The 14,707-nt window shown below is 41.7% G+C and overlaps 1 protein-coding gene across 11 annotated transcripts in view; it reads right to left on the minus strand.

Moving 5' to 3' along the window:
• The window catches only part of LOC104596066 (signal peptide peptidase-like 1), a 42,605-nt gene extending 33,495 nt beyond the window's left edge, over positions 1-9,110 (minus strand). For 4 of the 11 annotated variants that reach the window (XR_016080774.1, XM_010257078.1, XM_088895589.1 and 1 more), the window contains exons 1-2: positions 8,524-9,000; positions 7,493-8,445 (exon numbers count right to left, since the gene is read on the minus strand). Coding sequence is in view for 10 of the 11 variants with exons in the window: in XM_010257078.1 (XP_010255380.1) it covers positions 7,493-8,290 (798 nt within the window). In the remaining variant the exon portion in view is untranslated. The other 7 variants (XM_010257081.2, XM_010257079.3, XM_088895591.1 and 4 more) reach the window with 7 other exon arrangements.
• Between the last annotated feature and the right edge of the window lie 5,597 nt (positions 9,111-14,707).

The following is a 14,707-nucleotide window of genomic DNA, read 5'->3' on the forward strand; positions in this document are numbered from 1 at the left end:
CATTACCTTTATAATCCAATTAGCTGGTCATATCTTGCATTTAGATAGTACCTAAGTCATACCACATTTTACAATTATAGCAATCACAAGCACCTTTTTATATTCATTGATTACCATCATAACCACTTCATAGTTCATACCCTCAAATTTTCCCTTCAGCATCTTCTCTTTGGTAGCTCACCAGGAATTTGACTAATTTAGCTGCAGGTTGGTTAAAGTTTCCGATCAATGTTACTTTTCCCTATTAACCAACAAACAGGTCTCGTTGAATGAAAGAGTTGGATATATGTTCATGGACCAAATACCATGTATGCTGCCTCAGAATTCTTGCAAGGTTTGAACAAGAAGGGCAAAGCTGCATGAAACATAGTACCTACATCTGTTTTTGGGTTACATGGCAGGAAAGGAGCAGAAGAAATTTCCAAAAGAACATTGCAAGGTCAAAGCTCATTTGTTGTACATAATACTCTTTTTGTAAACAGTCATGGATCAATATGTCTAGAGAAAATGGGAAAGATGTTTTTCATATTTCCCATTGTACAACCTCTAGTTGTACAGGGGTTTCTTTTATTAATGAAACTCCACTACAACCTGCCTTTTTCTCAAAAAAAAAAAATGTAACTTGTGTTATCTACTTGTCTCCGTCTTAACCAAGATATGTTGCTCTTACCATAGTTTTAAATGTTGGTGAAATGTTACAAGATTTTGGTTTCAAACATAATTTCAGCCACCATCTGATGGTAGCTCAGTTGGTAGGATCTCAGACTCATTGTAGCAGAGACCTGGGATCAAATCCTGCTACCACCAGGGTTCGGGGGTTAAGGAGATGGGGGGCGGGCTACCCCTCATTGTGAAGCCCCATGAAGCAAAAAGAAAAACAAAAAAAAAAACAAAAATTCAGCCATTCATATTGCCCAAAAAGTTGGTTACAAAAATTATATAAATTTAAAATATTATTATTAAAATAATTAAAATTAACAAAAAAATGTTCAAATTAAAAAAAAAAAGAATAATTGTGGATCAGGGATCTGAAATGACTGAAATTTCCAAAATTTAAAACCTTGCCCATTAAATTACTCATCATTATATAATATCATTTCCATTTAATTTCTAATGTATTTATTCTTAATTAGTATAATCTTTCAGAGAATTTTGTTAAATTAAACAAAAATTGTACAAATCTAAACTATAGTCATCACGGTAGCAAGGTGAGACTAGGTTACAAGGCAATAACTTGTTGCCTAAGTACTTAGGTGGACACATAGACACTGGTTACATAGCGGGTTCTTTGATCCACATTAAAATCTGCCATGTAGATTTTTGGCCTCAATTAAATTGAAGAATATGAAGGATGGTTTTATTGGGTATTATCCTATGGATATGGACCTATAATATTGGAAGGAAAGAAGTGAGATGTGGGAAAAACTTTTTGCAATTAGGGGTTGGTGGGGTGGTCCTTAGTGTCAAGGTGGATATTTTAATATGATTAGATTTTCAAGTGATTCGAGTAATTCTTTTCTTTTTTTTTTGAAAGTTTATGGAAATTTTATTGATTGAAAACTTTATATACAAATTTACATCAATACACAACAGAGGCTTAAACCTCTCCCCATACATGTGTATTACAACACAGTCCAAAACATTTGATCCCTCATAGCCCCTTGTCTAGCTAGACTATCGGCCATATTGTTGGCTGATCTCTGAACCAACTGCACCTTGACTGACATACTTCATGACATCACTTTAATCTTTTTAAGTTCATTCTTCTACTTCCAAAGAGCCTCTTCCTGATTTTCTAGCCATCCTATTACCAGCTTCAAGTCCCCTTCAATTATCAAACTTTGTACATTCAGTTCTTTTGTCTCCTAACACCTCCTACTACAGCCATCACTTCTACTCTCAATGAATTTCCAACACTAATCAGCCCTGAAAACATTGCTACTACATGGCTTCCCACATCCCTAAACACCCCTCCACCGCATTGCCCCAGATTTCCAAGACAGCTTCCATCAGAGTTTAGTTTAATGAAATTCACCTGTGGAGGTGACCATTCTTCATAAATTAGGGTTTTTAACAAAGTGCTATCTGCTATTTACTTCCAATTCCTCATAAATAACTGAGAAAGAAGAAAACATCCTTGAACATTGTGCCCCATGCACCCTCACACTATAAATGCATACAAGTTCTTCAAGCTTCTCTCCTGCTCCTGAAAAATTATTCCATTCCTTTCTTCCCACACAGTCCATAAGAAAGCAGCACAAGTAAATCTCCACATTATTGTTGCTCTCTTTTTTGACCATTGATCTGAGCATGATGTTAAAAAGGTCAGCCACCTTAGCTGGGTCTGTCTACCTGCACCCAAAAAAGAGAAAAGAAACATTTCCAAATTCGAGTAATTCTTGTCTACAAATCTCAACTAGCATAAGAAAGTTCAATGATTTCATAACATTTGTAGTTGAAACAACTCCCCCAATGATTTAATAACATTTGGATTGGTAATTTTGCTCTTAGGGATCTCTTACCCACTTTATACTCTATTTCCCTTTATAAAAAAGAGGTTTTCTTGAATTTCCTCACTCCTGTTACTCCTTAGGGGCTGAATTGGAATTTTGGTTTCTGTAGAGGGATAAGGAAGGAGGATTGCAAGGACTTTGGCAAAGGTTAACCTCTAGTATGATTGTAAGGATTCTTTGGCAAAGGAGATCAGCTAGTGGATTAGCAGATTTTCTAGCTAAACAATGGATATATAGGGAATCTATGTTTTGGGCTCAATTGTAAACTGATTTGTTTTTGAGGCTGCATCTCGTGCCTCCTTTTGGGATGCCTCTTTATATACTATCTGGTTTAATTAATGAATGAATATGGCATCAAGGATACAATAGGTTAAAGATCGGAAAATGGGACAGCTCATACTTCAGCAAAGCAAGGGGTTAATAGGGAATCTTTGTATTGGGATCAATTGTAATCTGATGTCAAGTCTTTATGAGAGGGTGTACCTCGTTCCTCTCTAAGGAGTGCGTGTATATATATACTTTGATGTTTCTTTAATAAAATTTCAAAGTTATTTATCAAAAAAATATTTAAAAGTCGTGAACTTTTGTATAACAAGAATCCAAGAAAGTAATGTATGCCACGCACACACACACACATGCATGTATGTATGTACTATCTAATATGAAATTGTGGATATCTACCATGTATGCACACACATATAGATACGTGCATATATAGTATGAATTTATGTATCAAAGAGCAGACAAACTACAAATTATTATTTTTTTATGAATACCATTAGATTTTACTAAAAACAGAATAAGAGTTACACCAAGGGTAGCCTCGGTTACCCCTGAAAGTTTAAACATTAAAAACCACCCGACTTTTACGGTTACATCTGAGCCCAGAAACAGATTTCCCTGTGCACCCCCTTTATAGTTTTCTTCTTGGAAGAAGGTAGTGCTGCAATTGTTCTCCATCTCCTTATCAGATCATCATATGTAAAGTCAGAGAAAAGTTTCAGCGATTTAACCCAAAAGATTACTTTGGCTGTACCAATGCTCCTCTACTCCTTTTTCTTCCTTCAAATATCCGCAGATCTCTTTCCTCCCAAAGAGACCAAAGCACAGCTGCCCTTGTGCATCTCCACAGTATTCTGTCCCTTTTTCTTGGCCAACTGAAGGTAGAAAAATCAAACAATCTGTCCAAGCTCTCAGGGGTGTTCCACCTGCAACCAAAGAGAGAAAAAACACTACCAAACACATTTAGCATAAGGACAGGAAATAAGCAAGTGATAGGCAGTCTCACCATTTGACTCACATAAATAACACCAGTTCAGGGAAAGACACCAATCAGGTCTCTTTCTCTGTAACAAACCATGTGTTAATCGCACTATGAAAAACCTCCCAGCTGAAATCCCTCACTTTAGGAGGAATAGGGCGACACCTCACTTCTTTAACTGGGAATGAAGAGCCAACAGAATCAGCAGAAGACAACAATTTAAAGGAGGCACAACTGAAAACACCAGAAGGCTGAGAAATCCAGACTCTACTATCTTGTTTACTGACATCTAAAAAGACCCCATCCAGCATTTGCAAAAGGTTTGACACCAAATCTAACTGAAAATCCCTAACATTTCTGCAAAAGCCCAAATTCCACCCATACCCAGAGAGTGAGGGAGAAGGGGTTAAAAATTATGAGACTAGTACACTTGAAAAAAGAAAGAGCATACAAAGAAGGAAAATACACCCTCAATGGTGCTTCCTCTACCCACAAATCTTCCCAAAATCTGATTTTGTTCCCTGAATTGAGATCATACCTGATATGATTGAGGAATCTTGAAAGGTGCTTTTGGATTGCTTTCCATGGTGATGCACTTGAAGCCCTGCTAGAAGTTCCAGCATCCCAACCATTCCCTGAGAGCCCATGAATGCTGGCTATTACCCTGTGCCACAACCTATTTACCCCCAAAGAGTAACCTCTACAACCACTTTCCTAGAAGAGCCAAGTTTTTCTCTTACAACTCTAAACCCAATCCACCACATTCCTTCCTCCTACACACAACTTCCCATCTAATTAAATGATCTTTCTTGGCCTCTCTCGGTTCCCACAGAAAATTCCTCATTATCTTCTCTAATCTTTTAGCAATTACCACAAGCATGCTAAAGACTGAGAAATAATAAACAAGGAGGTTTGCTAATGTAGTTCCTTTTCCACCCTGCTAACTTGCTTTTAAATCTCTCCACTACTGGGGCCCAAAAATCATGGGATCTAGGGTTTGCACCTAGTGGAAGTCCTAAATATTTCAAAGGCAAATCACTTGTTAAACACCCCAATTCCCTTGCCCACATCTCAATCACTTCTTGCTCTAGGTTAACCCCAGCCACCACACTTTTGTTTAGATTAATCTTCATGTTTGTCACTCTCTCAAACAGATTAACTAACATTCTTAGGTTTCTAGCCCCTTCATCTCCCTCATTCTCACAAAAGATTATTATATCATTTGCAAAATGTAGATTTGTTACCACTACCCTATCCCCCCGTACTCTCCATCCTTTTATTAGGCCTAATTCATCTGCTTTCAAAATCAATCTACCAAACACCGCTATGATAGTAAAGAGAAAAGGAGATAACGGGTCACCTTGTCTAACTCCTCTTAAGGCTCCAAAAAAACCTTTGACCACCCCATTCACTAACACTAAGAAGTGGCTACTTTGTAGACACCCCTTCACCCACTTGCACCACCTTTCACCGAACCCACATCTCCTCAATACTTCAATCAAAAATCCCCAATCTACCATATCATAAGCTTTCTCCATATCCAACTTACATACAATTCCTTTTCTCCCCAAACTGCTAAGGTCTTCCACACACTCATTAGCTGGAAAACCTATTCAAGATATTTGTATTTAATCCAATCAGCAAAGGGAAATTTTTTTATGGAGAAATACTAGGGCAGCAGTGTTATGGATGATTTGTGAAAAAGGAAATGCAAGATTCTTCAATGATAAGAGACTCCCAAGTCCCAAAGGAGGTTGTTAATTGTTATAAAGAGAATCACAATGAAAGTAGTAAACGCTGGGTACAAACATCTACTCTATTTGGACCCCTCTCAAAAGATGATATTAGAGAATTGGCTGAACATGGAACAAGCTTCATCTTCATGGCTTGCCACCAAAGAGGATTGGCAACCACCAATTAATATCTATATTAGAAAGAGAAAGAAGGTAGGTGAGTGGTCATCTAGTCATAAAGTTCACACACTCCTACTCCTCTCATTTTTCACATATGTGATTATCTATTTTTAATTAAATTATAAAAAAAATGTAGGAAGTTACAATAAAAATCCTTTAGGTCCTATTTTTTCTAATAAAGTTCATCATTACTCTCTCTAATATCACTCTAACAAAATCATTCTTAGCCCCCCCCCCAATAGTTAATGTTTGTAACATCTTCCCTCCCCTATTAAATCCCTTTTTTTCCTCTTAAGCTATGTTTGGTTTGAAGCAAAAAGTAGGGAAATGAAAGGAAAGTTAGGGAAACCTTCACAAATCTTGTATAGGTTTCCCTACTTTTTCCTTTAAACCAAACATAGCCTTAAATCTATGTTGACCCAATTTGACTCTATTAGTAAAGAAGGGTATAAATTAGATGGGTTTAGGTCAGGTTAAGAGCCAACCCGACCTTAAATATGGAACCTAGCCTGAATCCAAACTAATGTTAAAACCCAAATTTGCCAACCCAAACCTAACCAAACTTCTATTCAAGCACATGCGTTTGCATGGGTTTGCTTGCTAGTACCAAATAATACCAAGCTGAACATTTATGGATGCAGTATGAGGAATATAGGTAACTCAGCCACAGGAGGTACTTTCAGAAACTACAATGAGTGTATAGAGCCATAGGAATTGCAGACTAGGTCAGAGCCAAATTACTTGCTATTTTACAAGGATTGAAGTTCGGTAGATTAATGCAACTCAGAAACATAGTGGTGGGAGGTGACTCTAAAGTAATAATAATAATAATAATAGGATGGCTACAGGATGAAGATTAAGCAGCATTCCTCTCATGTACATCCTTCCTTTTATCAAATGAAAGGTTATCATTTCTCAAAAAAAAAAAAAAAAATTAAGATCAAACAACCTAACGGCATAGGCACATTCTGTGAGAGATAAAGCAATTGGCAACAGGTATGGTGATTGATGTAGTTCAGCCTTCTACAGCAATATTCCTCTCATGTACATCCTTCCTTTTATCAAATGAAAATTTACCATTTCTTAAAAAAAAAGATCAAATAAACTAGCAGCATGGGCACATGCTGAGAGATATAGCAATTCGCAAAGGTAGGGTGATTGATGTAGTTCAGCCTTCTACAGCAATAGAAGATACAGAAAATTAATTTTTTGAGAGATTTGAGCATCTCAGAGTTGCCAAAACATATGAAAGGAGGAAGAATCAATACTTGCACCAAGATTAGGAAGCTGACACCTGACAGTTTTTTCCTTCTATGCCAACTAGAAGGTTAGTTGCTTAGTTTAGCAGCTTTCTATATCATTGAAATATTAGCTTCTATGTTAGAAGTTATTATTTTCTGGTTCTTATTTTTGGTGTCTTAGTGGTTTCTAAGTCCTAGGTTTCTAATTAGAAGTTAGCTGCAATTGCAGAATTTCCATTCCACTCAGGAAAAAGAGTTCTATAAATACATGTAATTCTGTTCAAATAAGGCACCCAATGCATCAATGAATTAAGTTTTCTTCTTTCTTAGACATGTCTACTTCTTTATTCTCTTTAAATTAGTTTTGGAGAAACACATGATTTCTTCTCTCTTTGTTATTTTCTGGCAGTTCTTTGCTACTAGAAGAAAACCAGCAAAATAACCTCCCATGCAGCATAGCATGTGGCTACAAATCATTGCATTGCTATAGATGTTGCTAAAACACCATCTTCCATGTATGCAAGAAGTCGCAGTTTAATCACTGAAGAAAATAAAATGTCATACCATGTCACCAAGCCCAAGCATCATGAAGTCTGACGTGTTGCCTCCGGGAACCATTCCACCCAACAAATCCCTGGGAAATACAATCTTCACCGGCAACTCCAGCTTCTTGGTTATCATCTGAAGCCCTGGAAGGCTCAAACTATTTGCAACAGTGTGAACAGGATTAGACGCTTGTTGTGTAGCAACGGACACCATAACATTTGCTCCAAAGAACCTCTCGGAGAAAAAAACCCAGAATATGTCATACACGAACAGGCAAACGAGCAGAATTACACATATTTTGATGTTTGGAAGGCGGACATGGCTAACAAATGCAATACAAATAGAGATGCCAAGCAAGTTGTTCAGCACCCAGTGCCCAGAGACAAGCCATGCTACGACGATTCCAATGCACACCAAAACCAGGATCCCTTGGCTTCGAGTGAACGATTTCGAACAGCATCGAGAAACATAAGGATCCACCAAGCCGAATATTGACCTGATATAAGTGACATAAGGGTAAAGGCAGAAGAAGAGGGAAGAGACCGAGGCCACGGCCGTGAACGCAGTGAGAAGCTGCGAGACTGATGAGAACAGGTAGAACATCAAAAGCAGGCTGCAAGAGCTCAATATAGGGATCATGAGCGCTTGGGACCCATCCAATGTGATGGACGCCTCCGACAAATCACGGTTTCGTTCCATGTCTTTCCCGTAATTCAGAGCTCGAAATGCCGATCCGAAGGTTACAGCTACTGCAGTCAAAATGAGAGTGACGGAGGCGGGCTCGAGCAAATAGGCGAGCTTCCATAGCGGTTCCATTATAGAATAAATAAACGTTTCTATTCAAATTTAAATAGTTGATTCGTTATTCCCCGCAGAAACTAAAATCCCGTGAAGAGGAAAACCCTAGAAATATCGTGTTCCTTGCTGCATAATTTCTCCGGTGTAATCTGAACAGGAGAAATTCATGCAACCTGCAAAACAAACAACAGAAAAGAAAGTGAACACACAAGTGACATGCAGGAAAAAAAAAAGAAAAAAGAGAAAATTACCTCAAAAAACAGTGCAATAACGAATGCAACATCCAAAAGCAACTAAGAGCAATAACTCGTACAATCTGTAAACACAAACACCTGAAAGAGAAACTAATGGTAGAGCATAGTTTCGTATCAAACATTCAGAAACAGGTAAAAGCTACTTCAACCAAAATACAAGGAATTTCCAAAAATAACTTGTCTTCAATCAAGAACTTTCAGTTTTGCTGTAAGAAGTGTTTTGTTGACACTTCAAATCCAACGATCTATTACTCCTACTGATCTTTTTCCCGAAAAAAAAAAAAAAAATCAATAACGAGTTTAAGCGATCAAGCACGAAACCAACGGGAAAAGAATGAATTGACAGATTCCTAAACACCCAAATATCTGGAATTACAGAACTTTGAAGCTGAAACCGCGATGAGATGATGAAAGAAGCGATCGAGAAAATAGCAGAGGAATTGAAATCTGTTCAAAGACGGGAGTTTTGGGAGGACTTACCTTTTGACCTGAAGAGTGTTGGGAGAAGGTTTCGTAAATTCAAGACCCTACCCTCTTTTTTTGGCCCGGCCCGTTATTACTCTCCGTATTAGACATGTTGATTTGTTGATGGGTAAGAATCCAAACTCTCCTTAGTAGACATGTTGATTGGCTGATGGGCGGGGTAGCCCGACGAGCTGGCCCGGCCCGTTATTTTTCGGACTTGCACAAAACTTCAGGTTCAGGTTTCAGGCCTGTGTGATCGGGTTCGGTTTCGAGCATGGGCTGTAATTAATAGGCCCGACTATGCTGGGCAGTCCAGTTCGAGCCTGAGCCCAGCATTATACTATTACATATAATTAAAAAAAGGTAAATTTCAAATTAATACCTTGTCCTTAGAGGTACAAATGAATCGGGTCATCGATTCGAAATCCGATCTTATTTGGTTGAATTTGGATCACCCCTATTTGAATTTTTGCATCGAATTTGGATCCCTTATCCGATTCGAGAAGATCCGATCCGATATTATATATTTATAAATATAAATATATATAATACATATATATACGTTATTTATTTATTTATTTATAAATATATTTTTATATTATATTTTTATAATTTTGTTAAAATATTTTTTTTTTTTTAAATATATATATATAATGAAAATTGATGAGGGGTGATTTGGCACGACCTAGAAAGTAAAGGTCACGTGGACGCGATTTGCCCAAAGGATGACAATTCAGCAAAAGGAGCCTAAGCAGTTTTTAGAGCTCAGGTGTTCAATCACCTCGGCACAAAGCCACCTCGGCATAAAGTCACCTCAACATAGAGGCACCTCGATACCTAATCCAATTCGAGGCCCAAGAACCGAAGTGGCACGTAATCGACTCTAGAAGCTTCCCAGCGAACTCTGAACCTCACGGGATTACGCCGCGTAACGGCTGGCCTTATCCTCTCCCCGCCTAGATCGGGTGGAGACGATAGACTTCATTAAGTGACACGTTACTCCCCAACTAAAGCAAAAACGGATCTCATCTACTCAGGCCGAATATCCCATAACCGTTTCGTAAGACCCTTGCCAGCTCAGCTATATAAGGGCAACAACCCCTCCAGGGCCCAGGTATGCGCGATTATTTGCTCACTAATACACTTATCATTCAACTTTCAGCTCGCAATACTAACTTAAGCATCAGAGTGACATCGTCGGGTTAGCTATCTCGGGTTCTTTGAGCTTCACTATTTTGTAGATTGAACCAGCTCGCTACGCAGCCAAGTTCCAGATCATCCTCCAGCTAGGAGCATCCAGACCGTGCTCCATCATTTGGTGTTGTTTGTGGAATCGATCGAAAGGTCATTCCAACCTTTATCTTACTATCAATGGACTCTTCCAGCAACACTGGGAAAGGTATAGACATGATCGCCACCGAGGGGCAAGATCAGCAATCAAATCTCCCTCAAGGTCCCACGGTGTGTATCGGTCAGTTTACCATTCCCCTCACAGTTTCGAGGGTTCCATCACTGTTTGTACCGCAGACCATCCCGCAAGTGAGCATCCCGCTCCCCCAGGTCGGCACCGCCTTCTTAGAGCCATCAGTGATTCCCCCCAAAGTCGGGCACTCTCAGTTCGATGACTTGGTTCAATGTGTCCGGACGATGCAAATCCAGATGCAACAAGTCCAATAGTTCCAGCAATACTTCCTCTACCAGCGGCAATTTCCACCCTTGCACCCGAGCCTGCATAGATCCGCATAGGATGTCCGCTGATTCACCCATCGGGGCGAGGGGACATCGCAGGTACCAATACTCCCCAGGAACTAGACTCCACCACAAGGCAGGACGGACGGGCAATGCACTTTCCTGGTCTCTCAGAGGGGGAACCCGGGAGACAGGCCTGAAGTCAACCAGCCCAACAGAGCCAACCAACTGCAGCACTCATGGCCTGAGAACAACAAGCCGCGGAGAGAAGATCACCAGCTTGGAGCCTAGGGCGCAGACTCAAGGCAAGCCCCCTCCACGCCTCACCATGACCAGCGCAAGCTTCATAACCAAGAGGAGTCAGCGAGAAGGAACCCCGATTCACCTCGCGACAGTGTTCGGGAGCATGAGAGAACTAGGGTCGAGGTACCAGACCAGACTGAAGTCAGTAGCACCAACGTCGAGCCGACGAAGAAGCAACAATGGCATCGTCACAAAACTCGTCGCTCTTCAGCCAGAAACAGTCCACCAGCAAAGCCTAGCCAGCCAGTGAAGCAAACCAAAGAAAGAGAAGAGGTGAGCTCGATGGCGACGAAGACTGCGCCTGCTCTACTGAGCCGGCCATCCCCCTGTCACCCGAGCTCCTAGCGGCCCCAATGCCAAAGGACTTCAAGGTCCCCCCGCTAGACAAGTGTGATGGGTTGTTCGACCCCAGTGACCACGTGGATGGATGCCTTCAAGTCTCAGATGCACCTCGTTGGGGCTGACAAAGCCTGCATGTGTATGGCCTTCTCCACCACATTCAGAGGAGTAGTTCGGACCTGGTATAGGAACCTCACATCGGGCTCCACCAAGAGCTGGGCTAAGTTTGCCGACCAGTTCATGGCACACATCATCACTAGTAAGAAGTGCCCGAAGTCACAGGAGAGCCTTCTGAACGTGGTGCAGAAGGAAGGAGATTCTACTAAAAGCTACATTAAGCGCTTCAATGAAACGTGCCTGTAGATACCAGACCTCGATCCAGTGGTGCACCTCACTGCAACGAAGAAGGGGATCACCCACAAAGAGTTCAAGTGGCATATGGTAGCAAACAAACTGAAGAACATCACCGAGTTCCTCAAGTTGGTTGATCAGTTCATCGGCATCAAAGAGGAAATCAACCAAAAGATTGACAATCTGCCGGGTGAAAAGAGGAAGAGAGAAGACAAAGGGACAAGCAAAAAAGAAAGAAAAGTAAGCCCCCGAGCAGAAAAAGAAGCAAAATCCCCACGTTCGAGAAGTAAGTCCCCCTCCGCGGCTACAAGTCAGGTCGGCGTTCCAAGACCCCTCCAGTAGAGTAAACTAACTACACCTCCTTAACGCAAAGAGAGGAGAGATCCTAATAGCTATCAAGGACTCCTCCATCGTTAGATGGCCACCTAGGCTAAGGGGAGATCCAGCAACAAGAAACCCAAACGTCTACCGCCACTTCCACTGGGATCACGGTCACAACACATAGAATTGTAGGAATCTTCACGATGAGATCAAGGAGCTCATCTGTCGCGGGTACCTGAAGAATTTCATCTTGCGGAAAGAGAGAGGGCAAGGATACTGACAGGGAGACCAGAGAAGGAATGCCCCCGAGACTAGCAGGCAGAACGAGCAACCACCTCGGCAATTACCAGAGGAGAGACTAGTCCGCGATGTGATCAATATGATCACCGGTGGGTCCATCATTGCGGGTGCACATCGGTAGCAGGGAGGACATCGGTCTGTGAGTTGCAAAGTGAAGGCGAAAACCTGCCAAAGCGACCTCGACTCAAAGAACCTATCTACTTCACTGAGGACGATGCGCGTGGGATTTAGTATCCACATGATGATGCCTTAGTCGTAAAACTCAAAATCAACGACTTCGAAGTGAAGCGGATTCTGGTGGACTCGGGCAGCTCGACGGATATCCTCTTCAAGGAGACATTTGATAAGCTATAGTTACAATGGAGCAACCTGAAGCCAACAGGCGCAACCTTGGTAGGGTTCAGCGGAGAAGAGGTCAGACCCCTTGGCTAGGTCACAGTACCAGTGGAGGCAGGCACGTGGCTGAACATCATACGATTCGAGCACACTTTTCTGGTGATCGCGACTCCATCCCCCTATAATGCGATCATAGGTCAATCTATCACACATGTTCTACATGTGACAGTGTCTACCTATTACTTAGAGATGAAGTTCCCAACTGATTACGGTGCGGGTGTCGTGCAAGGTGACCAATGCAAATCCCGTAAGTGCTACGTGGCCGCCCTGAAAGGAAAGGCAAACCTGGCGGAGGACGTCAAGCTCGAACAACCAACGGAGCATACAGAGGAGCGAGCTGCCCCGACAAAAGAAATGGTCCACATACCGATTTCTGAGACCAAGCCGACCAAAACTCTTTAGATCGGTGCCTTGATCAGCGAACCGCTTCAAACTCAACTTGTATGTTTCTTACTTAAAAATCTAGATATCTTTGCTTGGTCTACGGAGGAGATGCCCGGAATTGACCCTAAAGTAATAAATCATAAACTTAATGTAGACCCTCTAGTCTGACAAGTAAGACAAAGAAAACGCAACCTCGCCCCAAAGCAGTGGAGGGTAGTCAATGAGGAGGTCGGGAAGCTCCTCGCCACAGACTTCATTAGGGAAGTCCATTACCTGAGCTGGGTTTCCAATCTGATGCTGGTGAAGAAGGCCAATGACAAGTGGCGCATGTGCGCCGACTACACTGACCTGAACAGAGCCTGCCCGAAAGATTGCTTCCCACTGCCCAAAATTGACCACCTAGTAGATGCAACCTCGGGGCACGAGTTGCTGAGTTTTCTAGATGCCTACTCCAGCTACAACCAAATTAGGATGGACCCTACTGACCAAGACAAGACCGCATTTATAACCGAACTCGGGCTATACTATTATAAAGTTATGCCCTTTGGTTTGAAAAACGCTGGGGCAACGTTCCAACAACTTGTAAATAAAGTTTTTAAGTCATTGGTCGGCAATAAAGTGGAATGTTATGTTGATGACATGATCGTGAAGACCCAATATTCGAACTCTTTACTAAACGATTTAAATGATGTTTTTCAAATTTTAAGAAAGTATAATATGAAGTTAAACCTGAACAAGTTTGTCTTCGGGGTCACGTTGGTTAAATTCTTAGGTTACATAGTGAACCGACGTGGCATCGAAGCCAACCCGGAAAAAATTAAAGCTATTTTAGATATGAGACCACCCCAGAAAATAAAGGAAGTCCAAAGGCTGACTGGCTGGGTAGCCGCCCTAGGCCGGTTCATGTCTAAGTCGGTGGGTCGATGCCTTCCTTTTTTCAAGGCAATAAAAAAGAACGAGTACTTCGAATGGACCGAGAAGTGCCAACTCGCGTTTAACGAGCTGAAAAGGTACCTAAGTACTGCATTGGTTCTAACCTGACCTGAAGAAGGAAATGAGTTAAAGTTGTACCTCTCCGCGAGTGACGAGGTAGTCAGCTCGGTACTAATTAGAGAAGTAGACCGGGTCCAACGACCCGTCTACTATGTTAGTAAAGTTTTGTAGGATGTCGAAACCAGGTATCCCAAGATCGAGAAACTAGCATACGCACTGGTCATAGCAACCCGAAAACTACGCTCATACTTCCAAACCCACACTATCGTCGTCCTCACCAACAGACCCCTGAGACAGATTTTGCTCAAGCCTGAGGTGTCTAGAAAATTAACCAAGTGGTCCATCGAACTGAGCAAATACGACATCCAATTTGAGCCCCGCCTAGCGATTAAAGCCCAAGTCTTGGCGAATTTCGTAGCAAAGTGCGCGTTCAGCATGCCGACCCCAGAACTGACTAAGCTCGCCAATACGTCAGAGGCATTAACCAGTGTGGCACCGGTCCCTGTCAAGGTTAGACCAACGTGGGACGAGGAGCCCTGGATCCTCCACGTTGATGGCTCGTCGAATTTGCGAGGAAGCGGTGTTGGACTGATGTTGTACGGGCCAAGCGAGGTGAAGCTGGAGTACGCTCTCCGGTTCG

Source organism: Nelumbo nucifera, chromosome 1 (assembly GCF_055504915.1).
Source record: "Nelumbo nucifera cultivar China Antique chromosome 1, China Antique-T2T, whole genome shotgun sequence".
In the NCBI taxonomy this organism is placed as follows: Eukaryota; Viridiplantae; Streptophyta; class Magnoliopsida; order Proteales; family Nelumbonaceae; genus Nelumbo; species Nelumbo nucifera.